The 26,672-nt window shown below is 37.3% G+C and overlaps 1 protein-coding gene across 1 annotated transcript in view; it reads left to right on the top strand.

Moving 5' to 3' along the window:
* The first annotated feature begins 548 nt into the window (after window positions 1-548).
* The window catches only part of Csp (Cysteine string protein), a 95,081-nt gene continuing 68,957 nt past the window's right edge, over window positions 549-26,672 (top strand). Inside the window, exon 1 of the mRNA XM_090385075.1 lies at window positions 549-651. Within this exon, the coding sequence (XP_090241201.1) occupies window positions 626-651 (26 nt within the window). The 5' untranslated portion in view covers window positions 549-625. The remainder of the gene's footprint in view (window positions 652-26,672) is intronic.

Raw genomic sequence — 26,672 nt, 5'->3', positions numbered from 1 at the left:
TGAAATTTTGTATTTAGTTCTCATGTCATATAATTTGTTTGTTGTTTGTTTTGTTGTCACAATGAAATTGAAAATGTTCTTTGTTAGTTTTTTCTTTAGATGCTCCTCCCCCCCCCCCCAAATTCCTGTATAACGGGTCACTGCTGTTGGTGTTAATGAATCAAACACTTACAACCGTTATTCTTTAAGGGAATGTAACTCGAGTTAAATTAAAAATTTCAAGATGGAATCTAAGGTAATGTACCGAAATCCTTAGATTGCTATTGGTAAACTGTCATCAAACAAAATAATTTTTTTCCGAACTGTTTTCATGTAAATCCGGAATTTCCGTTTTGTGATTACTGTGTGGAGATTATTCCTTCCTGTGTTTCGTATTAATGACGTCACACTTGAACATGTCTGGTTTCTGTCATATGTCTGCAGATGCTTACATATTTCAGAAAATAGCATGAATATTGTTTGTTTATTTCGGTTGATCGAAAGCTACGAATAGCTGATATATAAATATTGACTGGACTATTTAAAAAGAATTCTACCAATTTTTTTTCTTTTCTTTTTTTTTCCCTCCTGTTTTGATCTCTACTGGGCATTTACTGTCCAGTGACAGTTACATTGACTGCAGGGTATGGCGACGGCAACACGAAAGCTATCGTAAGTTTTTTTACATCTTAATAATATTCCAGGTTGTGAAACACGAAAAAATAAACACACACGTAGTAAAAAAAAAAAAAAAAAAAATATATATATATATATAAATAAATAAATAAATAAATAAAGAGAACATTTACAGCCGTCAGTTGCCTAACATTTATATCTCAGTGAACACCAGCACTTGGATTCAGCGAAAATGTATCAATTACACAAGGACATAAATTGTCCCGCCGGTAATATACACTTTCAAGTTAAATTGATATTTTATGGATAAAAAGAATGATTTTGGGCCACTTCTAATTGATTTTTGGATTCTGTTTTTCGTGATATGGCCCATTTGTTACTGTCCCAATGAAGTATTCAATTGTTTTTAGGAGGTGACCCCCACATTGTGTACGGACTACTATAAGCAGAACTTTGTCGGATTTAGTGTTGAAAGATACCGTCCTAGAGAAATCTCCAGAGCCAATAAACAACAAATAGTTTTGCGATATTTGGTGTCGAAGCGGGTTTTGATTAGTAGAATATAATTGCTTTAAAGCTTTTGTCGGTTATCACGTTACCACTTGAGTTTTGGAAATTAATACAGTATTCCTGTTTACATAATGCCAAGAAATTTGTAGAATTTATTATATAATTATTTTCAAAGTTCATTTGTACAAAATAAAATTTTAAATAGAATTTCTGAATTGTCACGTAGTTTGTTATACAGAATAGTGTTTCTCTTCAGTGAGCTTTGTGAGTAAGCAAAATTAACAACTGAAAGTTTCTGGTCATTATGAAAATTAAATGCCTAGCTCAAGCACCGAATATCCTGAGACGGAGAAGTAGCTATTAGTGAGATTTTTGTAGAATAATACCTGTAAATGCTATTTACACTTGACAAAAAAATAGATGGTCTAAAACTTCTGAACAAGGTGTGCACTCCAGACTATCAGCATTTTTTAATTATTATTATTATTAGCCATATGGTGCAAGGAAGCTTGAGGCTTATGCTGCACCAGCCCAAAAAAAAAAAAAAATTTCCCAGTACCCTGAGAGAGAGAGTGTGAGTGAGTCAGAGGTAGAAAGGAGTCACCAAGAAAGAGAAGAATGATGATATCCAGCGCAGGACCCTGGGTCTGCCAAGCCCATACTCACCAGATGTGAGCCCCTGGGGTTATGTGGGTTGTCAGTTTGGGTTTTTTAATAGACTTCCATTTTTGGCTAGTGAAAAAAAGGTTAGGTTAGTTTACACCACTAATTTTGGATGGATTCAAGGAATTAAGGATGAAATAGACCCCCCGGCCATATTTAAATTTGAGGTCCCCGTTAATATATATATTACGCACACATACATATAAATACAAATACTACATAGGTTTAAAAAAAAACTTGTTTTTAGAGAGTTTTATTCATCCATACATTGATAGATATTTTTACATCATCCATAAAAACTTTTATTATTAATAGAAATTTTTATCACTACTTTAGAAAATTTTTACACTGAAAATGAGGCCCCTCTTTCAGTGAGGGCTGTGGCTGGTTTGGCCGTAACATTAATGCGGCCATGTTTACACCACTAATTCAGGACAGATTCAAGCAGGTTGGTGAAAAAAAGGTTGTTATGTTACACTGGAGTGTGCACCCTGTTTTGAAATTTTACCAATAGATGTTCCAGTTATTCATTAGTCCAGTGGTCTCCAAAGTGGGTGTGTGATTCAATCTTTCCATTTGGATCAACGTACTTGTGTGAGGTGACTTTCTCTGCAATGACTATTATTAAAACCACGTTTAGAAATTAACTTAACTTGGAACCAGATTTTCAGGTAGGTGTGTCTCAAAATATGAAACCAAGATGCACAGCAATAATGAAAAATATTCAAGCACATTGTTTCCACTAAAGAATGCTGTGATCTTTTTTGATCTTTTCAAGTTATATGTGATTCTAGATATAATGCATACCATGTAAATTATTTATAAATAAAACAAATAGTATTACATTACATTTACTACACTTGTTACATTAATGATTTCATATCATTTTGTGCTTGAATTTCAATTTAATTTTGTTTTGTATTTTTTTATTTCTGATATTTTAAAATTATGTCATTTTATAAATGTGCTTTTAGTTATAATGCCTTCCATGTAAATGATTTATAAATAAAAAAGTATTAAACTTATATATTTAATTTTTTATTCTGGGGTGCAAGCTAGTGCTTTTAAGTAAAATAAGGGTGTGTGACCAAAAAAGTTTGGAGATCACTGCATTAGTCTATAAATAATATTTTATATATGTGCTAATTGTCTTGCATGTCTCTTGTCAATTTTATAATTTTTTTTTGATTAGTGTTTTCAAAGTTATGTCACCTTTGGTGAGGCATTCAGTTATTTTTTCAGATGAATTGTCATAGCTCAACAATTTAAATAGTGACCTTTACTTAATTGACATAAAGTGAACTCGCAGGAGTTTGGATGTAATATAAGAACAGAGAGGGGGAGAGTCCAAGTGAGAATGTGCAAATTTTTTGCTCTAAGCTTATCAGAACTTCATAATTATAGGCACATGTATGTGAAAAGATTAAATAGAAATGTCTTTCAGAGAAACCAACTTTATTTTTGAAAACTTAAATGGTATTCATAAAAAAAAATAAACTGTATTTACAGAATAAAATATTAAAACAATTGCAGTTGCACTCCAGTTAATAAATGAATGATAAAGATATATAATGAAAATAAAAGCAGCTCTTTTTCGTTTATCTTGCTTATATTTTTCAGGCACTTTCTCTGCTGCTATTTTCATAGCATTCAGGGTAAATGCAGTGATTTCTAAGATAATTCACCAGTTGATTCCCCTCCCCTTCCCCCAGACAAGCCCAACTAGATTCAAATCTGCATTGATACACAGGAACTAAATAAATAGTATGCCCATGGACCTTAAAAATTTCATAAATTTTATATGTGATGTTTTTATTTATCATTTTGATCAGTTATAGGGATTGTGATTTTCTCAGATTGTTGTTGTATTTGATGTTCTCCTGTAATAATTTCTGCATATCTGTTTTCAGAGATGCTCTATTGGATTTTTATTTGGTTGAACAGTGATAACTAGTGTTATCCATTACAGTTACATAGCTGAGAAAGTTGGTATTAGTTTTTCTTTTGTTAACTTAGAAAAATTTTCAAATTTCATAATGTTATGATAGTCTCTAGTTTTTGTCATATTTATCCATTTCGGCATCCTTCTTGTGCAGTATTTTCTTAATGGTATATATACATTTGTGGCTTCTGTGATTTTTGCTTTAGAGGTATTCCGTAATTCAAATGTATTTGCCCTTCCTATTCAATCTGTCCAATTAATAGACATCATATAGCACCTTAAACTGCCAGTCTCCTCTTCTTAAATTAAAACCATGCCTTTAACTACTTAACATCTTTCTTCATCTTCCAGTTAATGATGGCTTTGGGGTAGGAAGCAGAGGGTTGTAATAAATGGTTATTCCTGAGATTGAGTTAATGTAAGGAGTGGGGCTCCCGAAGGATCAGTATTGGGACCACTGTTGTTTTTGATTTTCTTAAATGACATCAGTGAAGGGATAGAAGCCGTAATTTCTAAATTTGCAGATGATGTAAAGATTGGTAGAGTAGTTAATGATCACTGCAAAGCAGAGCTTCTTCAGAGTTACCTAGATAGACTTCAGGGATGGTCAGAAAAGTGGCGGCGCCTCTGTAGCCAGGTGGGAAGGAGCAACAGTGCATAGCACATGCTTCTTGATTAGACCGGGGTTCGAGCCCGTCACCACCAAATATGGAGGATGTGGAAAGGTCAGGGAATGACCACCACACATTCCCGGAGCAATATGGCCTTAGTTGCTAATGCTCCTAAAAACCAAACAAACAAACAAACACAAACAGAAAAGTGGCAGCTATGCTTTAATCCAGCAAAGTGCAAGGGAACAGTAATCCCAAAATAACTTATACACTTGGTGGAGGTGAACTAAAGTCAGTAGTGGAAAAAAGGGACTTTACATTTGATGATTTACTGAACACGTGTTAGTAGAGATAAGGATGTCATAATCACATTATATAAGGCTATTGTTAGACCACACTTCGAATACTGTGTTCAAATGTGGAGATCACACCTAAAAAAAGACATCAGGCTTCTTGAAGGAGTCCAGAGGTGGGTTACTCACCTGGTGAGATCGGCAAAAGGACGTCCATATGAGGAACGACTTCGAATATGTGGGTTGCAACAGCTTGGAAACTAGGCACCTTAGAGGTGACTTGATTAAGGTGTTTAAGGCTCCGAGAGGCAACAATGAAATGAATGAGGATGAAATTTTCACATTTATAAATGATTCTAGAGCTAGGGGCCATAAATTAAAGTTATGGTAGGGGGAGATGTTTAGACTGGATTGCAGGAAGTTTTATTTTAGCCAGCTAGTTATAAATTACTGGAATAAGTTACCTACATGGGTGGTAGAGGCTGACAGTTTCGGGAAATTCGTAGGTCAGCTGGATAGTTAGTTACAGGAGTAGGGAAATGTATAGGTTGTCTATTTCCTTTTCTCTTATTATTATTTATTTATTTTATTGTTATTATTTTTATTTATTTTTTGGCTGGTGCCTCATAAGCCTTAGGCTTCCTTGCACCATATGGCCATTACTAATACTGATACTAATGATTGTGTGATTACTACCTGCCAATGGTTCCTGTACTTTAAGTCCCATGATGGAGAGTGCAATGTTGAGTCAGTTTGGTGTGACATAAGCACTGGGAAAGGAAAAACGAGAGTAGGAGTGTTATAGGCCTAATGACTCTGATGAGTACAACAAACAACTGAACAGAGAAATAGTGGGCCAGCAAATTAGAATGTCGTATAGGGGCGGGGGGGGATTTTAACTTTCCGGATATTGACTGGAACTTGTGCATTAGTCACTCGCACACTAGCAAGACTTTTGTGGATTTATTGGAGGATTGTTTTCTACAGCAGCATGTTCAAGCGACCTTCATGCATTAAGAATATGGAGGTAAAAGAACTTCTGGGTGACAGTGATCACGGTGTGCTGATATGGGATTTACTTAAAGACAAGTACTGTCAAGGGTAAAGGGAAGGGCTTTTGCTTTTTTTAAGGGTGGCTACAGTGGTCTCAGCCAGGTTTTAAATTCTATGCAGTGGGACCAACTGATGATGTTACCAACAACAAATTCTAAATGGGAAGTACTCAGGGAAGTAATTGTAGAAGTAACAAACAAGAAATACCAAGCCAGGCTTACACTTAAATGATGTCAGATGAACTGATGAGACTTGTGGCAAAGAAGGAAAATGCATATAAATTATCAGGTGATATAGACGCCTATAGTATATATATTTTAGTCTGTAATCAAGTCAAAAAGTCAATGTTCGAGAGGCAACCAGAGGGAGTAATACTCTGGATCTGATATCAGCAGTGATTATTTGTACATTAAGAATCTGCAGATAAAGGAACCATTAGGTGGCAGTGATCACAGTGTGCTGATGTTGGATTTAATTAAAGATGTAACTACCATCAAAGGTAAATGAAAGGGTTTTTGCTTTGTAAAGATGACTACAGTGGTCTCAGACAGTTTTTAAGTTCTGTACAGTGGGACCAACTGATGATGTTACCAACATCAAATTCTAAATGGGAATTTAGGAAGCATTCAAGGAATTAATCTTGGAAGTTACTAGGCTTTTCATACCAACTGAGAAATACTGTTCAAGGTTTAGGCCCAAATGGATGTCAGATGAATTAATGAGACTTGTGGCAGAGAAGAAAAATGCATGGAATATGTATAAATTATCAGGTGACTCAGAAGACTATAGTAGATATAAGGTAGCCTAATCAAGCCACAAAAGAGGTTAGGCAAGTAAAGGCAGATTACAAGAAATCTTTGGCAAAGGATGCAAAGAGGAACAGCAGACTCTTCTTTACTTATGTAAACTCTAGAAGGAAGGGAATGAACCAGATTGGTCCACTTGATATCAATGGTTTGACTGTTAATGATCCTACTCAGGTAGCTGATAAACTGAATGCTATTTTGCATCTACATTCACACACAAGGAGTTATTTAGGGAGGGGAATGCCAGAAGTTTATTAAACTCTAACAGGGAGCTAAAGGATTTTGTAATAACTGAGAGCAAAGTGGAGGAGAAATTGTTGAAGTTAAACTTAAGAAAGGCACTGGGGTGGAGGGGATCTATCCAGTTATGTTAAAGGAAGCAATAAAGGAAGTAAGCAAACCCTTAACTATTATTATGAGAGCATCTCTGGATTAAGGGGTTGTCCTCATGGACTGGAGATGTGCAGATGTGTCCCCAGTTCACAAGGGGGGGATTAAAGGGTGACACAAGTAATTACAGACCTTTAGTTTAAATTCCGTTCCAGGGAGAATAATGGAAAGGTTAAAGAAGCATTGCAGGAACATACAGACCAGCTTTTCCCAAACAGGGGGTTTGCCAACCCATGGGCATCTGTAGTCCAGTTCCAGAGGGTCCACAAACATTCAGAAGGGGTATCAAGTACAGTAAATCCCTGCTATTCGCGATCGCCGATTTAATATAAAATGAAACCTTAAAAAATTTGAATTTTAAAGCGCCGTGAATATTTTCCACCATAAAAAAACATGGGCGTGGCTAGAATTATCTTTCCCAGTCAAAACAGCGCTCAGTGGGGGGGGGGGTGACAAAATCGCGATTGTGGATGTTTCTCGCTAATGCTTGTTCAGTATGTGTTATGCGCTTGTCATGGAAGGTTTCGTCGTTTGCTTTTAATTTATATGCTTATAAATTGAATAAATTTATCAATTTATAAATTGATATGCTTACAAAAATGATAAATCTACCGTTTTGCAATGTAAAACAGACTTTTTCGAGTGTGTTAATGGAAGAAAGTGACTTTATTGTGGACAAATTCTTTCTAACCCTACAAAAATATGGCTACGAATAACAAGGGAAATGTGAAAAGATCAAAGAAGGTGGTGATGACATTAGCGAATAAAATTGAGTTATTAGACAAAATATCTAATGGTGAAAGTGTCTCCTCAGTGGCAAAACATTATAAAATCAATGAGTCAACGGTACGATCAATCAAAAAATCGGAAGAAAAAATCCGCCGTAGTGTCCGTGAAAACGCGCTAATTGCTTCAAAAATTTGCTCTGTAACTCGTGATGTTAAATTAGAAAAAATGGAAAAAGCTTTAAATCTGTGGATAGAAGACCGAACTCAAAATAAAATTACGTTAAGTTCACTCATCATTCGTGAAAAGGCAAAACTCCTTTATCAACACTTTAGCGAAACTGGTGATAGCACTGGTGGGATAAGTTTTTTTTGCTAGCAAAGGCACTGGTTTGAAAGAGTTGTTTGAAATTTCTAATAAATATTACATTTAATATTAAATTGTTTCTTATTTTCATTTCGATGCCATATGCTTGCATTTCACTATGTACATAGTCATAATATGAAGGTACATATAATACATACATAGACAAAATTTTAGACTAGTTTTTCTTATATATTTCATACTTTGGAATGGAACCCCTTTATTACTATGGGAGCCATAACTCAGTATTCACGTTTTCGTTATTCGCGACATTTCTCAGGAACGTAACCCCCGCAAATAGCAGGGGTTTACTGTAGTATGTGTTTTTTTCCCTAAAAATATACTGATAAAATCACGAGTTTTATTGAGCATTACTTATTTTCGATACGATTAGTATGTTAAATTTAATATTAGTATATTATATTAGCTTACTTTAAAATTACAAGGAAGGAGGAAGTGTAACTATATTTAATATGAAAGATAATATTGAAGCATTTATAAAGAAAATGGATTTATGGGGACATAGAGTTACAGAAAATATGATTTTGCATTTTCCCACTTTAAAGGACTTTTTAGAGATAACAAAAAATAATGTCCACAAAATCTGTAAAGATATTATTAGGCGTTTATAGACATTAAATAATAACTTTAGAAATTATTTTCCTTCGTGATAAACTTTAGATTTGAGACCATTCAGTATAAATATCAGAGGTTAAAGATCTGACAGCGAATGAAAAAAGTAGCTTAGTGAAAAATTCTTGCTATACAGCTGTAAAATAAAATTTTAAAAATTATATTGACTGATTTCTAATTAAATGTAAGAGCTGAACATGCATAATTAGCAAATAAGGCACTCAAACGTTTAACACACTTTTCCACAACATATTTGTGTGAAAAGACATTCTCAGCTCTCTTATACAAAGAATCAAAATACAGGAATAAGGTAAACATAGAACCTGATTGAGAGTACAAATTAGTACCACCGAGCCAAATATTTTTGAACTGGTTTCTTTAAAACAGCTTCATCCTTCTCATTAATTAAATTTATATAAAAAATACATATAAATATGAAAATATTTATTATTAATTCTATATGTATTGATGAAGGTATGTCAGGCTTAATGTTGAAGTTTGCAGATGATACAAAGGTTGGCAGAGTTGTTAATGGCAGTATGCTACTGCAACAGGATCCAGAAAAGTTGGGCAGATAGGCTGAGAAGTGGCAACTGAAGTTTAACCTTGACAAATGCAAACTACTGCATATAGGTAGCAGTAACCCCAGAGTAATGTACCAACTGTATGGTACTACATTCAGGGTATTGGAGAATGAAAAAGACATAGGGGTTATTGTGCAGCCAGATAAGAAGTTTTCCGAACAGTGCAGGCAGGCTGCCAGAGCAAGTCATGGGGTCTTGTCAATAATATACAAGAATTTTGCTAGCAGGGATAAGGAGATGATTATCCCTTAGTATAAGGTGATGGTCAGGCCACACCTTGAGTACTTGCATACAGGTATGGACGCCTCATTTTCAGATGGATGTAGAGCTGCTGGAACGAGTACAGCGAAGGGCAATGAGATTGGTGAGAGGAACAAAGGGTTGCTCTTACCAAGAAAGGCTTAAGTTCTGAAAATTTCTGCATTTGGAGATTAGGCACTGCAAGGTGATCTGATTGCAGGGTATATGGCCTTGAATAGTTTGAGCAAGATCAGTTTCAGCAAGATTATGCACCTGCGGGGGCATAAATTCAAATCGAGGAAAGACAATTGCAGAATAGATGTGGAAATTTGCCTTTAACTAGTGGGTAGTTGATAGCTTAAATAAATTAAAGGAAGAACTAGACAAACGTTTGGAGTAAATGGATGGGTGAAATGGGAAATTTTTTTTTTTTTTTTTTTTGGCTGATGCTGTATAAGCATGCTTTCTTGTCTCATATGCCTCTACTAGTGCTAGTATCATCTGATTTATGAATAATGATGAGGTCAAGAATATTCTCACCCCTAATATTTTCTCTAACATGCTGGTACATACAATAACTATCTAGTTTATTTAAAAAGTTTGTTCTTCATAGTGAGTTTCCCTAATGCTTATTCCAGTCAATTAGGGGCAAATTGAAGTCACTCATAAGACATTCATGCTTGCTTGTCTATTATGTCTGCATGTAGCCAGACTCTCGTCATACTCTTCATAATCTTCTGGTCTTTAGAATACTTCCACTCTCATTATACCTTGCTTTCAACTAACTCACACCACACAGATTCTATACTGGCAGATGTAAATTCTGACTCAGCAAAAGCTCTTTTAACACTCATGCTACTTTTGATAAGAAACATGACTCATGCATCCTATCTTCCCTGTTTTTCCTAAATACATTGTACATGGAGTAGTGGAACTTGCCATCCCCAATTTCCACATGGCACCATGTTTCTGTTAGGCCTATTATGTCATCATTAGTTGTCCTAACTGGGAGTTTGAATTCAGTAATTTTATTGACAATGCTCCTCATATTATTGCAGATACAGTTAAGACTAAGTATTTTTTTATAGTTTACAACCCCAACACACCCCTTGAACTCAGCATTAGTAGAGACATTTGATGTAAGAAAGCAAGCTTATGCAGCATCAGCAAAAAAAAAAAAAAAAACCACTTCCACTTCAGCCCTCTGTTCGTTCGAAATATCTGTCCAGCTGAGCCTTAAATTTATTTAGGCTATCAACTTCCATGACAAGGGATGGAAGTCTGTTCCACCAACCAACTACCCCCTGGCTAAAGGCAAATTTCCGCACATCTATCCTACATCTGTCTTTCCTCAATTTGAATTTATGCCCTCTCAGGTGATTATTCTGAGCAAGAGGAAGAATCCCATTAGCATTGAGCATGCTCAAACCATTCAAGGCTTTATACACCTCTATCAGATCACCTCGCTGATGCCTAGTCTCCAGACACTGTAATTTGCAAAACTAAGCCTTTGTTCCATTCACTAATTTTGTTGCCCTTCTCTGTACTCGTTCCAGCAGCTCTACATCCTTCTTGAAATGAGGCCTCCAGACCGGTATATAGTACTCTAGGAGTGGCCTGACCATTGCCTTATAGAAGGGAATAATCACCTCCTTATCCCTGCTAGAAAAATTCCTGTATATCATTGACAATACACCATGAGTTACTCTTGTTGCCCGTCTGCACTGCTCAGAGAACTTCATATCTGCCTACACAATTACCCCCAGTTCCTTTTCATTCTCTACCACTGTCAGTGTAGTACCACAGAGTTGATACATTGCTCTGAGGTTGCTGTTTCCATATGTAATACTTTACATTTGTCAATGTTAAACTTCATTTACCACCTCTCAGCCCATCTGCTCAACTTTTCCAGATCCTGTTGCAGCAGCATAGTGTCAGTAGTGTCCTTGACAACCCTGCCAACCTTTGTATCATCCGCAAACTTGGACATTAAGCTTGATATACCATCATCAATATCATTTATAAATACAGAAAACAATAATGGACCCAACACTCAACCCTGAGGGACGCCACTAATAACATTAGTCCACGATGAGCAGTGTCCATTGATTACCACTCTGTCTTCTCCTCCTCAACCACCCCTTTATCCATAGCAGCAATTTGCCTCCAATGCCACACTGCTCCAATTTGTGCAGCAGTCTTCCATGTGCAACAGTATCAAAAGCCTTTCTAAGATCCAAGTATATAATATCAAAGTTATTCCCTGCATCCAGTTCTTTTGTGACTGCATTGTAGTATCCAATCAAATTGGTCATGCAAGACTACCCCTTAACAAAACCATGCTCTGTCCGAGCTATAACTGAAGTCTTGTCTAGATGATCCTGCAGTGCTTCTTTAACCAGTGCCTCCATTAATTTTCCTAGAACAGAAGTTAAACTCACAGGTCTATAATTACTTGTGTCAGCCTTTGATCCTCCTTTGTGAATTGGGGTCACATTTGCACATCTCCAGTCTGTGGGTACCTACCCTGAGTCCAAGGAAGCTCTCATAATTATGGCTAAGGGTTTGCTTACTTCCTTTACTGCCTCCTTTAATATAACTGGATAGATCCCATCCACCCCAGGTGCCTTTCTTGTGTTTATCTTCAACAATTTCTCCTCCACTTTACTCTCAGTTATTACTAGATTCTCTAGCTTACTGCCAGAATTGAATACACCTCTGGCATTCCCCTCGCTGAATATAGGCACCTCCGTAGCCAGGTGGGAAGGAGCAGCAGTGCGTAGCACACGCTTCTTGATTAGACCGGGGTTCGATCCCGTCACCACCAAATACGGAGGATGTGGAAAGGTCAGGGAATGACCACCGCATATCCCTGGAGCAATGTGGCCTTAGTTGCTAATGCTCCTAAAAACCAAAATAAAAAACCCCTTGCTGAATAACTCCTCATGTGTGAATGTCGATGCAAAATATTCATTTAGTTTGTTAGCTACCTGAGCAGGATCATCTACAGTTGACCCATCGATATCAAGTGGACCAATCTGATTCATCCCCTTCCTTCTAGAGTTTACATAACTAAAGAACTCTTTGCTGTTTTTCTTTGCACCCCTTGCCAAAGATTTCTCGTAATCTGCCTTTGCCTGCCTAACCTCCTTTCTAACTTAATTACAGATCAACTTGTATCTATCATAGGCTTCTGTGTCACGTGTTAATTTGTATGTACCCCATACATTTTTCTTCTCTGCCATATGTCTCATTAGTTCATCTGACATCCATTTAGGCCTAAACCTTGAACAATATTTCTTAGTTGGTATGTAAAGCCTAGTAGCTTCCAAGATAAGTTCTTTGAATGCTTCCCATTTTGAATTTGCTGTTGGTAACATTATCAGTTGGTCCCACTGTATAGAATTTAAGTACTGTCTCAGACCATCGTAGTTGCCTTTACGAAAGCAATAAGCCTTCCCTTTACCCCTAATGTTAGTTACCTCTTTGAGTAAGGCCCACTTCAGCACACTTTGATCACTGCCACCTAGTTCGTTTATCTGCAGATTCTTAATGCATGAAGAATCACTACTGATAATCAAATCAAGAGTATTACTCCCTCTAGTTGCCTCCCAAACATGCTGATGTAGAAAACAATCATCCAATAAATCCACCAAAGCCTTGCTAGTATTTGAGTGACCAGCCCCCAAATTCCAGTCAATATCTGGGAAATTAAAATCTCCCATTATAAGACTCTCTGATGTACTGGCCCACTTGATTTCCCTGTACAGTTTCTTTTTATACTCATCGGAGTCATTAGGCCTATAGCACATTCCTACTCTCAATTTTGATCTACCAATGCTTATGTCACACCAAACTGACTCGACACTGCACTGTTCAGCGATGTCGACTGGCTTCTTTTCCTTGGATTTTATGTGTTTCTTAACTAATAGCATAACCCCCCCTCCCTTCCTATCCTGTATATCCTTTCTGTAGACGTTGTACTCCCCAAATTCCAGTTCTGCATTCCTTATATCTGTGTGACACCATGTCTCTGATATCCCAACAATATCTGCCTTTGATGTTTTGAGCAATACCCCAAATTCATCAAATTTATTTACTAAACTCCTAGCATTGGTGTATGCGCAAGTATACATGCACCTGTTTCTATTCTTAGCTACCCTAACACAACCCATGTGTTTACTTGTACCGCAATTATTTTGGACTTATTTAGGACTGTTTCCCTAGCTGTATCATCCTGCTCATTTGAAATGTTGTTGCTACCCTCAGCATCTTGCCAACGTTGACTGGACTGTTGTTGCAAGAAACAAGAATTTTTGAGATCAGTGCAAACATTACTTTGACCCATATCATCAGATAAATGTGGATTTATGTTATCCTTCCTCCTCCCCCTAACTAGCAGTTTTCCTGAACCCTTAAAGTTTCTTCAATGGTACTGGCAAAAATCCTTGCACCACTTTTGTTTAAATGATTGCCATCTCTATAAAATAATTCCTTTTATCTACAAGTGTGGACCATGCTGATAAAAATTCCCCTACGCCCAGAGTCCTTCAGATTTTCTCAGGTCTTGAGTTAATCCACAAGTCTTTCTGCATATAATCCGTCTGGGCAGAATTTCAGATCCATACACATTCTGACCTACCTTGCGGCATAATTTCACCACCATGGTCCTATATTTATCCAAGAAAGTGTCAGGGTCATATTTGTTTAGCATTAGCATTAGTAGAAGCATATGATGCAAGAAAGCAAGCTTATGCAGCATCAGCCAAAAAAAATGCTCTGATTTCACCCCTCCGTTTGTTGCAAATACCTGTCCAGTTCAGCCTTAAATTATCTAAGCTATCAACTTCAACAATAAAAGATGGAAGTCTATTACCCGCAGGTATCTACCCGCTGGCTAAAGGCAAACTTCCGCACATCTATCCTACAACTGTCTTTCCTCAATTTGAATTTATGCCCTCTTAGGTGATTAATCCGAGCATTGAGCATACTCAAACCATTAAAGGCTTTATACCCTCAATCAGAACGCCTTGCAGGTGCCTAGTCTCCAAACACTGTAGTTTGCAAAAATTTAGCCTTTCTTCGTAAGAGCAACCCTTAGTTCCATTCACTAATTCATTAGCCATAATCATAAAAGCTTCCAAGGAAGCTCTTATGATTATGGCTAATGGTTTGCTTACTTCCTTTGCTGCCTCTAATATAACTGGATAGATCCTATTCACTCCAGGTGCCTTTCTTATGTTTATCTTCAACAATTTCTCCTCCACTTTCCTCTCAGTTATTATAAAATTATCTAGCTCACTGCCAGAGTTTAGTTCACCTCTGGCATTCCCCTCCCTGAATAACTCCTCATGTGTGAACGTAGATGGAAAATACTCATTTAGTTTGTTAGCCCTTCTCTGTATTCGCTCCAACAGCTCTACATCCTTCTTAAAATGAGGCCTCCAGACCTGTATACAGTACTCAAGGTGTGGTCTGACCATTACCTTATAAAAGGGGATAATCACCTCCTTATCCATGCTAGAAAAATTCCTATATATTGTTGACAAGACACCATGAGCTAGTCTTGCAGACCATATGCACTGCTCAGAAAACTTCATATCTGCCTGCACAATTACCCCCAGGTCCTTTTCATTCTCTACCACTGTCAGTGTAGTACCAAGAGTTGATACGTTACTCTGGGGTTACTGCTTCCCATTTGTAGTACTTTACATTTGTCAATGTTAAACTTCATTTGCCACCTCTCAGCCCATCTGCTCAACTTTACTAGATCCTGTTGCAGCAGCATACTGTCATTAGTGTATTAATAATCCTGCCAACCTCCGTATTGTCTGCAAACATGGACATTAAGCATGATATACCATCATCATTACCATTTATAAATACAGAAAACAAAAATGGACCCAACACTAAACCCTGAGGGACTCCACTAATAACATTAGTCCACGAAGAGCAGTGTCCATTTATTACCACTCTGTCTACCCTCATTCAATCATCCCTTTATCCATAGCAGCAATTTACCTCTAATGCCGCATTGCTCCAATTTGTGCAGCAGTCTTCCATATGCAACTGTATCAAAAGCCTTTCTAAGATCCAAATTTATGATATCAAAGTTATTCCTTGCATCTAGTTGCTTTGTGACTACATCATAGTGTCCAATCAAATTGGTCAGACAAGACTCCCCTTAACAAACTCATGCTGTGTTCAAGCTATAATTGAAGTCTTGTCTAGATGTTCCTGCAATGCTTCTTTAACCAATGCCTCCATTAATTTCCCTGGAACAGAAGTTAAACTAACAGGTCTATAATTACTTGTGTCGCCATTTGATCCTCCTCTGTGAATTGGGGTCACATTTGCACATCTCCAGTCCATGGGTACCTCCCCTGAGTCCAAGGAAGCTCTTATGATTATGGCTAATGGTTTGCTTACTTCCTTTGCTGTAGCCAGGTGGGAAGGAGCAACAGTGCGTAGCACACGCTTCTTGATTAGACCGGGGTTCGAGCCCGTCACCACCAAATACGGAGGATGCGGAAAGGTCATGGAATGACCACCGCACATCCTGGAGCAATATGGCCTTAGTTGCTAATGCGCCTATAAACCAAACAACAACAACAACAACAACTTCCTTTGCTGCCTCTAATATAACTGGATAGATCCTATCCACTCCAGGTGCCTTTCTTATGTTTATCTTCAACAATTTCTCCTCCACTTTCCTCTCAGTTATTATAAAATCATCTAGCTCACTGCCAGAGTTTAGTTCACCTCTGGCATTCACCTCTCTGAATAACTCCTCATGTGTGAACGTAGATGGAAAATACTCATTTAGTTTGTTAGCCACCTGAGCAGGATCATCAACAGTTGAACCATTGGTATCCAGTGGACCAATCTGATTAATCCCCTTCATTCTAGAGTTTATATACGTAAAGAACTCTTTGCTGTTTTTCTTTGCATCCTTTGCCAACGATTTCTCATAATCTGTCTTTGCCTGCCTAACCTCCTTTATGACTTGGTTACAGACAAGCTTACATCTATTGCAGGTTTCCATGTCACCCATTAATTTATATGTATCCCATGCATTTTTCTTCTCTGCCACATGTCTCATTAGTTCATGACATTCATTTAGGCCTAAACCTTGAACAATATTTCTTAGTTGGTATGTAAAGCCTAGTAGCTTCCAAGATGTTCTTTGAATGCTTCCCATTTTGAATTTGCTGGTGGTAACATCATCAGTTCGTCCCACCTTATAGAATTTAAATACCATCTCAGACCTCCGTAGTCGCCTTTATGAAAGAAAAAAAACTCTTCCCTTTACCCTTGATGATAGTTACCTCTTTGAGTAAATCTCACTTGAGCACACTGTGATCCCTGCCACCTAGTGGTTCCTTTATCTGCAGACTCTTAATGCATGAAGAATCACTACTGATAATCAGATCAAGAGTATTACTCCCTCTAGTTGCCTCCTGAGCATGCTGATGTAGAAAACAATCATCCAATAAATCCAGAAAAGCCTTGCTAGTGTGTGAGTGATGAAACCACAAATTCCAGTCAGTATCTGTGAAATTAAAATCCCCCATTATATAAACACTCTCTGATTTACTGCCCCACTCTATTTCCCTGTACAGTTTTTTATTACACTCATCAGAGTCATTAGGCCTATTGCAGTCTCCTACTCTCAGTTTTGATTTCCCAGTACTTATGTCACTCCAAACTGAGTCGACACTGCACTGTTCAGCGATGTCGACTGGCTGCACTTATTTGGATTTTGTGTTTCTTAACTAATAACATCACCCCTCCTCCCTTCCTATCCTGTATATCTTTCCTGTACACATTGTACTCCCCAAATTCCAGTTCTGCATTCCTTATATCTGTGTGACACCATGGCTCTGATATCTCAACAATATCTGCCCTTAATGTTTTGACCAACACCTCAGATTCATCAAATTTATTTCTAAACTCCTAGCATTGGTGTATACACAAGTATACGTGCACCTGTTCCTATTCTTAGCTACCTAACACAACCCATGTGTTTCCTTGTACTGCAGTGACTCCCAGCAGTCTCTGAAATCCCCTGCATCTTGTTTTCCAGGATGCTGCTCATTCCAATAGAAGCAGTGCAAGAATCACTTTCACCTCTGCCAGAAGCTGCTGTCGAGCTATTGGTCCATGTATCCCTCCCAAGCTAGCAGTTTTCCAACCCATCTAACACTGCCTTGATAACATCAGCAAATATTCTTGCACCCTTTCTATTTAAGTGTATCCCATCCCTGTAGAAGCAGTCTCTCCTGTTAACAAGCACAGACCAGGCTGAGAAAAATTCTACCCCTTGAGTCTTGCACAGTCTCCCCAGGGCCGAATTGATCGACAATATAATCTTGGGGACTAACGATTTAATATCTTTAGTACTCATATGAATAATAATACTGTCTTTATCCCCCTTAAAATCTGACAATCTGTTGGTAACATCATTAATAGTTGCTCCCAGCAAACATAAACAAAGATAGGTGGACTTATCTTTATTACAAAAAATGTTATACCCATTTCCCTAAAAAGAGAGTCCCAATAAAACTAAATCTCCTTCAACCAGAGCAGTATGCACTTGACTGTTCTTTTCTGAGACCTGAATTGGGGCATCACTTTGTCAGTTCATAAGATACTTAAGTGCCTGGTGAGCTCTCAGTTACATTTGTTTCTAGGGCAAGCCCCTGTTTCTTCAGTGACATGCATTTTTATCATAATGCACCAAGTTCTAATTTGTGATTCACTCCTTACATCAAATGCAGAGAAAATAATCATCATTTGAGCTTGCTTTGTCTTCTTGACTGACCTTAGAATACGTGCCACTGGCTATGCAATTGACGAACTCATAACTTGCATTTAAAATGCCCGCAGAAATTTTTGTCTGGGTCGTGATGTCCTTAGACTTTGTATTTTGGCAAAGATAAAGGAAGCCAACACGAGAACCACGGGAAACTTACCAGGCAAACTCATTTCCCTCTACTACAGTTTCTCCCTGCATTCTCGGTAAACAGAAGATACGTGTTATCGGTAGTGGCAGTAGAAGTTGATAACGATGCATTGATTAGTTTTTTCTCATTATTAAAAGCAGATTATTGGAGTTCATGAGTGTAATGCCTTCTCGGCTGAAGTTTATTTATGACGGGTACACCATCGAGACTGCCCCAGTCTTAGGATATTTATCCCCATTCTGCTGTTTTAAAATAGGAAAATGACTTCTGTAGATGGTGCGTGTTATCGGTAGTGGCAGTAGAAGTCGTTTTTCCTTTTTTAAAACAGCGGGAATGGGGGGAATAAACATCTTAAGACTGAGGGAGTCTGGAAGGTGTACCTGTAAGTAAATTTCAGCCCACTCATGAACTCCAATAATCTGCTTTTAATAATGAGAAAAAACTAATCAATACATTGTTATCGACTTCTGCTGCCACTACCGATAACACCCACCATCTGTTTACCGAGAATGCAGGGAGAGTTTGCCAGGTAAGTCTCCCTTTGTTCTCGTGTTGTCTTTCCTTACCTTAGCCTGTATTGTAAGTGGATCTTGTAACAACCATTATATAGGTAAAATTTGAACTTAGAAAGATGACAAAATTTAAATTTTGGTTTGGCTTAATCGTGCAGTGTTCATAACAATGCTGACACACATTGCCTTAGGGACCACATCCAGCGCTTTTGTAACGGGCCAACTTCTTCAGCAATGTCATGTGTACTGCATTTGAGATTGGGCCACTCATAAGAAGTCTTGTATAAAAGTAGAAGGATGACATTTTGATGTTCTTTAGATATGGTTATTATGTAAAAAGTACATTGTCAAACCTTTTTCATTTGTCATTTTCACATAATTACTCAAGGGGGCCTCATTTATATAATGTGATAATTTGGCTTCAGCTATCATTATCTGTTTTCCAAGTGCATTGTTAATATAAGTTAGAAATTTTTTTGTGGATTTGAAATTTATTGATAATTTATTAAAAAAAACCAAATCACATTTTTTTTTGTTCATGATTCCTCTTTTTAATAAATTCAATTTATAATTACATGAAAACATACTTTTTTTTTTTTTTCTTGCAATGATTGGTAGCCAGAGCCATGCTGATGCTGTACAACCTGTTGTTAGGTATTATTTTAAGGGAGGTTCCCCTCACTAATGCAGACAAACCACTTCAAAGAGCTTGTTTGTAACTCTGAGTTCATGCAACCATGTTTTGATCTTCTCCTTTCTTAATTCATATTAGCATTACCATTAGTAGAGGCATTTGATGCAAGAAAGCAAGCTTATGCAGCAACAGCCAAAAAAAAAAAAGTAACATAAATAAATAAAAATAACCACTTCCACTTCACCCCTCTGTTCGTTCGAAATACCTGTCCAGCTGAGCCTTAAACGTATTTAGGCTATCAACTTCCACGACAAGGGATGGAAGTCTGTTCCGCCAACCAACCACCTGCTGGCTAAAGGCAAATTTCCGCACGTCTATCCTACATCTGCCTTTCCTCAATTTGAATTTATGCCCTCTCAGGTGATTATTCTGAGCGAGAGGAAGAATCCCATCAGCATTGAGCATGCTCAAACCATTCAAGGCTTTATACACCTCTATCAGATCACCTCGCTGGTGCCTAGTCTCCAGACACTGTAATTTGCAAAACTTAAGCCTTTCTTCGTAAGAGAGCACCCCTTTGTTCCATTCACTAATCTTGTTGCCCTTCTCTGTACTCGTTCCAGCAGCTCTACATCCTTCTTGAAATGAGGCCTCCAGACCTGTATACAGTACTCTAGGTGTGGCCTGACCATTGCCTTATACAAGGGAATAATCACTTCCTTATCCCTGCTAGAAAAATTCCTATATATCATTGACAATACACCATGAGCTATTCTTGCAGCCCGTCTGCACTGCTCAGAGAACTTCATATCTGCCTGCATAACCACTCCCAGGTCCCTTTCATTCTCTACCACTGTCAGTGTAGTACCACAGAGTTGATATGTTGCTCTGGGGTTGCTGTTTCCCATGTGTAGTACTTTACATTTGTCGATGTTAAACTTCATTTGCCACCTCTCAGCCCATCTGCTCAACCTTTCCAGATCCAGTTGCAGCAGCACAGTGTCAGTAGTGTCCTTGACAACCCTGCCTACCTTTGTATCGTCTGCAAACTTCGACATTAAGCTTGATATACCATCATCAATATCATTTATGAATACAGAAAACAATAATGGACCCAACAGTGAGCCCTGAGGGACTCCACTGATAACATTAGTCCACGACGAGCAGTGTCCATTGATTACCACTCTCTGTCTTCTCCCCCTCAGCGACCCCTTTACCACAGCAGCAATTTGCCTTCAATGTCACACCGCTCCAATTTATGCAGCAGTCTTCCATGTGCAACAGTATCAAAAGCCTTTCTAAGATCCAAGTATATAATATCAAAGTTATTCCCTGCATCCAGTTCCTTTGTGACTGCATCATAGTATCCAATCAAATTGGTCAGGCAAGACTTCCCCTTAACAAAACCATGCTGTGTCCGAGCTATAACTGAAGTCTTGTCTAAATGATCCTGCAGTGCTTCTTTAACTAGTGCCTCCATTAATTTTCCTGGAACAGAAGTTAAACTGACAGGTCTATAATTACTTGTGTTAGCCTTTGATCCTCCTTTGTGAATTGGGGTCACATTTGCACATCTCCAGTCTGTGGGTACCTCCCCTGAGTCCAAGGAAGCTCTCATAATTATGGCTAAGGGTTTGCTTACTTCCTTTGCTGCCTCCTTTAATATAACTGGATAGATCCCATCCACCCCAGGTGCCTTTCTTGTGTTTATCTTCAACAATTTCTCCTCCACTTTACTCTCAGTTATTACAAGATTCTCGAGCTTACTGCTAGAGTTGAATACACCTCTGGCTTTCCCCTCGCTAAATAACTCCTCATGTGTGAATGTCGATGCAAAATATTCATTTAGTTTGTTAGCTACCTGAGCAGGATCATCAACAGTTGACCCATCGATATCAAGTGGACCAATCTGATTCATCCCCTTCCTTCTAGAGTTTACATAAGTAAAGAACTCTTTGCTGTTTTTCTTTGCATCCCTTTGCAAAGATTTCTCGTAATATGCCTTTGCCTGCCTAACCTCCTTTGTAACTTGGTTACAGATCAACTTGAATCTATCATAGGCTTCTGTGTCATGTGTTAATTTGTATGTATCCCATGCATGTTTCTTCTCTGCCATATGCTTCATCAGTTCATCTGACATCCATTTAGGCCTAAACCTTGAACAGTATTTCTTAGTTGGTATGTAAAGCCTGGTAGCTTCCATGATAAGTTCTTTGAATGCTTCCCATTTTGCATTTGCTGTTGGTAACATCATCAGTTGGTCCCACTGTATAGAATTTAAATACTGTCTCAGTCCATCGTAGTCGCCTTTACGAAAGCAATAACCCTTCCCTTTACCCCTAATGGTAGTTACCTCTTTGAGTAAATCCCACTTCAGCACACTGTGATCACTGCCACCTAGTGGTTCATTTATCTGCAGATTCTTAATGCATGAAGAATCACTGCTGATAATCAGATCAAGAGTATTACTCCCTCTAGTTGCCTCCCGAACATGCTGGTGTAGAAAACAATCATCCAATAAATCCACAAAAGCCTTGCTAGTGTGTGAGTGACCAGCCCCCAAATTGCAGTCAATATCTGGGAAATTAAAATCTCCCATTATAAGACTCTCTGATTTACTGGCCCACTCTATCCCAAACATCCTGCATATTTCCCTTAATAAAAAACCTTGAATACCTGCAAGTTAGGGGGAGTCTCAGGTAGTGCTATCATCCTACCTATGATCAAAATATATTTTTTTTGCTGCTACATGATGATTAAAGTTTAGCTTAATGATTCCTTGGAACACTGCTTTAGCTCCCTTCCTTTAGAAAATCCTAGGTCAGTCTCTGCTGCTAGGGGGAAGAACCTTGACTCTAGGCCTTAGTGAAAGAAGCCTTTAAAGTATCTCCAGTTCTAACAGGAATTGATCCTCAGGTTGTTCCTCTTATGAACTAATCATTTAAATTTTTTTTTCAAATGAGTGGTAAGGTGGTGTACAGTAGAAAAACAAGTTCTGCCCTTTTCGTCCCCATGAGATTTATGAATTGTGCCTCCTCCCCATGTCCACTCATTAAAAATTATATACTAGTCATTGGGCATCTGTGGTGGTAGACCCAAAGCTATGATGGGTTTCCCTTAGTGGTGTAAATATTGCACTGCCATGGTGGCTTGTTTTTCATTCTCACTTATGTTGAATACAGCATAAAGATTGCTGCTGTTTGTAAGGTTAATTGTGATATAGTGGTAAAGGGAATATTTAATTCTGAACAGAACCAGCTGCATTCTAAAGGTAAAATATTCTAGGAATGCTGCCAACTGATCTTTTTTAATTTTTTTTTGGTGTACTTTTCTTCTTACTTTATTGTACACACACAAAAAAGTAAGAAGAAAAGAATCACAATATCATTTCAGACAAATGATATTCTCACAGAAAATAATATAACAAGGCTGGATTATGTTCTGAATTAGGCTATTGTACTCCTTCACAGTGGAGAGAAGAGGGGGAGAGGAAAAAAGAGTCCAATAGCGTGATTTAGAAAATAAAATATTAAGTATTATATTGATTATTCTTTATCTGCACCCATTCCAAGAGATCCATATCATTTCTTAGGTTGAATTTTGAAACAGTCTCACTTAGAAAAGACTAATTCAGAAAATATAAAGTATTAATATGTACTCTACAATAATAGTTTATATAATTTTTATTATAATTTGGTATGAGACCAGTGGCGTGTTATCCTATAAGCAAAAAAGACATCTGCCTAGGGACCCCGATCAGAGGGGCCCCCAAAATTACTGTTTCAAAAACTCATTGCGATTTTTTACTAATATTTTTAAGTGATTTTTATTGAAACTGAACTTTCTACCGGCCAAGGTCAATGAACTTTACTTGAAGATTAATTTGAAAATTACATTTTTTTCAAAAATGGTTTTACCGATTTTGATGAAATTTTATATTTAGTTCTTTTGTCATATAATTTGTTTGTTTTGCTGTCACAATAAAATGAAATTGAAAACGTTCTTTATTAGTTTCTTCTTTAGATTGGGTCCCCAAATTCCATTTTGCCTTGGGCCCCATGAAGGTACAGGGTGTTCGGAAAGTCATTGTGCACTTCTCTAATCATATTTTGTTTATATTTCAGATTTTGATCCCAATATGGTTTTAACAACTGAAGAACGTGTATGGCTCGTCGAACACGTTCCGAGAAGGTGGTAGATACACAGATGTGCAACAGCGATTTGCTGACAAATTCCCAGATACACCTGTTCCACATTGCAATACAGTTTGTAACCTTGTCGATAAGTTTCGAGAAACAGGAGCAGTGGATGATGTCAAACGCTGTGGAAGGCCAGAAAAGCTATCGGAGGAGAAACTGTTGGATATTTCTGACAGTATGCTGCAGAGTCCATCAAAATCATTATGAAAGTTAGCTCAGCAGCATGATATTGGTCTTGGAACTGCTCATAAAGCTGTCAGAAAGAAATTAAAGCTCTTCCCATACAAAATAATGGCGGTACATGAACTGAAAGCAACTGATCATGAAAAACGAATATGCTATTGCAGATGGTTTAACCGATTTATCAAAGAGAATATAGCTAATGTGTTGGATGTGACCTTTTTCACTGACGAATGGTTCCATCTCTCGGGTTATGTTAATTCGCAAAATTCAAGATTGTGGTCATCCGATAATCCTCACACTTTGCACGAAACACCCCTACATGATTTCAAGGTTGGTGTGTGGGTTGCAATTTCCAGACGTCGAATTGTTGGCCCTATTTTCTTTATGAACACAATAAACAGAGCACGCTATTGTTTGGAGATTCTTCACACCTTCATCGGTCAGATGACAAGTGATGAAATCAATTAATCATGGTTTCAACAGGATGGTGCTACTGCCCACATATCTCACAGATCTATGCAGTTATTAAAGGAATGTTTTGGAGACCGCATTATTTCGACAGACGTGTGGCCCCCATGCTCACCAGATCTAAATCCACCAGACCTTTTATCTATGGGGAGCAGCAAAATATGCAGTGTATCGAACTTGTCCGTGCACGCTGGATGACTTGAAAGCAGCAATAACAGCATTCATTCAGTCTATTTCAAGCGAGCAACTGATAGCGGTGTTTAGAAACAAAATAAGAAGGATCCAAGCCTGTATTGATGCTAAGGGGGCTCACTTTCAACGTTGTTTATAATTGTCATTCATATTTGCCTCCTGTATTCTATATTGAAACACGTCTGTAAATAAATATATAAGTGCATAGTGACTTTCTGAATCCCCTGTATAATGCATCACTGTATGAGACAGTTCTGATATAAAGGTCAATGGAAGATGCCAATTGAACAGTGATGGATTTTAGTTTTGGAGAGTTTCACCTGGGATTGGTATCATGGGAAGTAAAAGTACCCCAGCGCATTTTTTAGATTCCAATTTTTGTGGAATCTTTTCTTACTAAAATTTCTATATTTGACCTTCCTCTATGTGTGAATATTATTACCACTTATTTCTGACTTACCAATTTTTCTGTACAGAGAGTTTTCTTCATATATATTTAGTTTTAAGGTAGAAATTTTCCCACGCCAGCACTAATATTGGACTAAAATTTATTTGTGTATTCTCTAGTTTGGTTTGATTTTAGTGCCTAATTAAGAATCATGAAAAGGAATGATAAAATTGTCTGGGGTTGGCATTGGTCCTGATATATATGAAGTTAGAGTCATTTTGACAAATTTACTTTAAAAAGCTTTTACTTAAAAAACAAGGAACAAAATTTTGTGAAATGTACAAAAAAGTGCTATGTAAATTCTGCAGTCAAAATATGCAAGAACTAAGAGCCTTATTAGTGCTGTCTAAGTGAGTCTTTCAAAATTAAACCTAAGAAAGGATATCGATCTCTTGGAATGGGTGCAGGTAAGGGAAATGAGATTAGTCAGGGAAACTGATGGGTACTCTTTCCAAAGAATGCTTCAGTTTCTCAGTTTCTGTAAATTGTGGCATCTGGAAACTAGTCCCCCTGCAAGTTCTGAACTTTGAATGGATGGAGTAAGCCAAATGTGTGGAAATTTGCCTTTGGCCAGCAGGTAGTTGATTGTTGGAGGCAACTTCCATCCAGTGCTGTGGAAGTGGATAGACAAATTATTAGAGAGATTGCATAGGTGATGTGAGAGTGGTTGTTTTTTTTTTTTTTTTGGGCTGATGCTCTATAAGCTTGCTTTCTTGCATCATTTGCTAATACTAATATTAAACTCACAATGAAGTTTTATTTAAGCTAATTATTGTTTGTGGTCTCAAAGGTGGACTAAAAATCTCAATTGTAAGTTCTCAAGGATGCTCGATATTATATCTATATTTTTCAGTTACTCTATACTTTTTTTGAAAGTAAGCTTTATTTATATAAAAATCCATGTAGGAGTATTTTGAATTCATGTGTATACTTATATTTTGTTTGTTTGAATGCCTCTTAATGTTATCATTCTGTTATAATTCAAAAGAGTAAGAGAGACACACACATCTGTCCTTAAGCTTACAATAATTTTTTTGCCATTCTTTCACCAGTTTGTGCTTTCTTGATATAAAATAACATGCAGAGTACTTTTTCTCTCATGTCACTAATGTTGGTCAGGAAAGATAGCACTACCATTCCCTTATTAATTTTTGCATGAGAAGCCTTTTCAGGTACCATGGATAAGTAGGCTTTGGTTACCCTTAACACTGAAAAAAGTAAAGTCATAAATACATCATTAGCTTAAGGTCCAAATCATGGATGAAGATGGTAGAGGGGAATAAGGCTTGTCCATCTCTGTGGAATTTTGAAATTTTGTAAAACTGAAAAATTGTATAAATGCCCAAAAATATAAATTTGTTCTTATTTTGACTTTATTGCCCAATGATAGAATAAAATAGTCAGTCAAAAATCAAATCAAAATATTAAAGAATTCATAAAAAAATTAAATGTAAAATAAAATTTGTAAAAAAATATTGTAAAATAAACCTTTTTTTTTTTTTTTTAATTCAGTAATATCCTTTACATCTATTATATATTACTTATTGCATTTTATGAACTTCCGGATTTGAATCCTAGAGAAATTCTTTACTTTTAGCTTTTGTAAACCCAAATCAGTCAAAGGATGCAATCTCTTCCTTA

This window comes from Mastigoproctus giganteus, chromosome 1, assembly GCF_048544385.1.
Source record: "Mastigoproctus giganteus isolate SK-2022 chromosome 1, ASM4854438v1, whole genome shotgun sequence".
Taxonomy (NCBI): Eukaryota; Metazoa; Arthropoda; class Arachnida; order Uropygi; family Thelyphonidae; genus Mastigoproctus; species Mastigoproctus giganteus.
The sequence above is the reverse complement of the archived record's forward strand: the minus strand, read 5'-3'. Positions and strand labels throughout refer to the sequence as shown.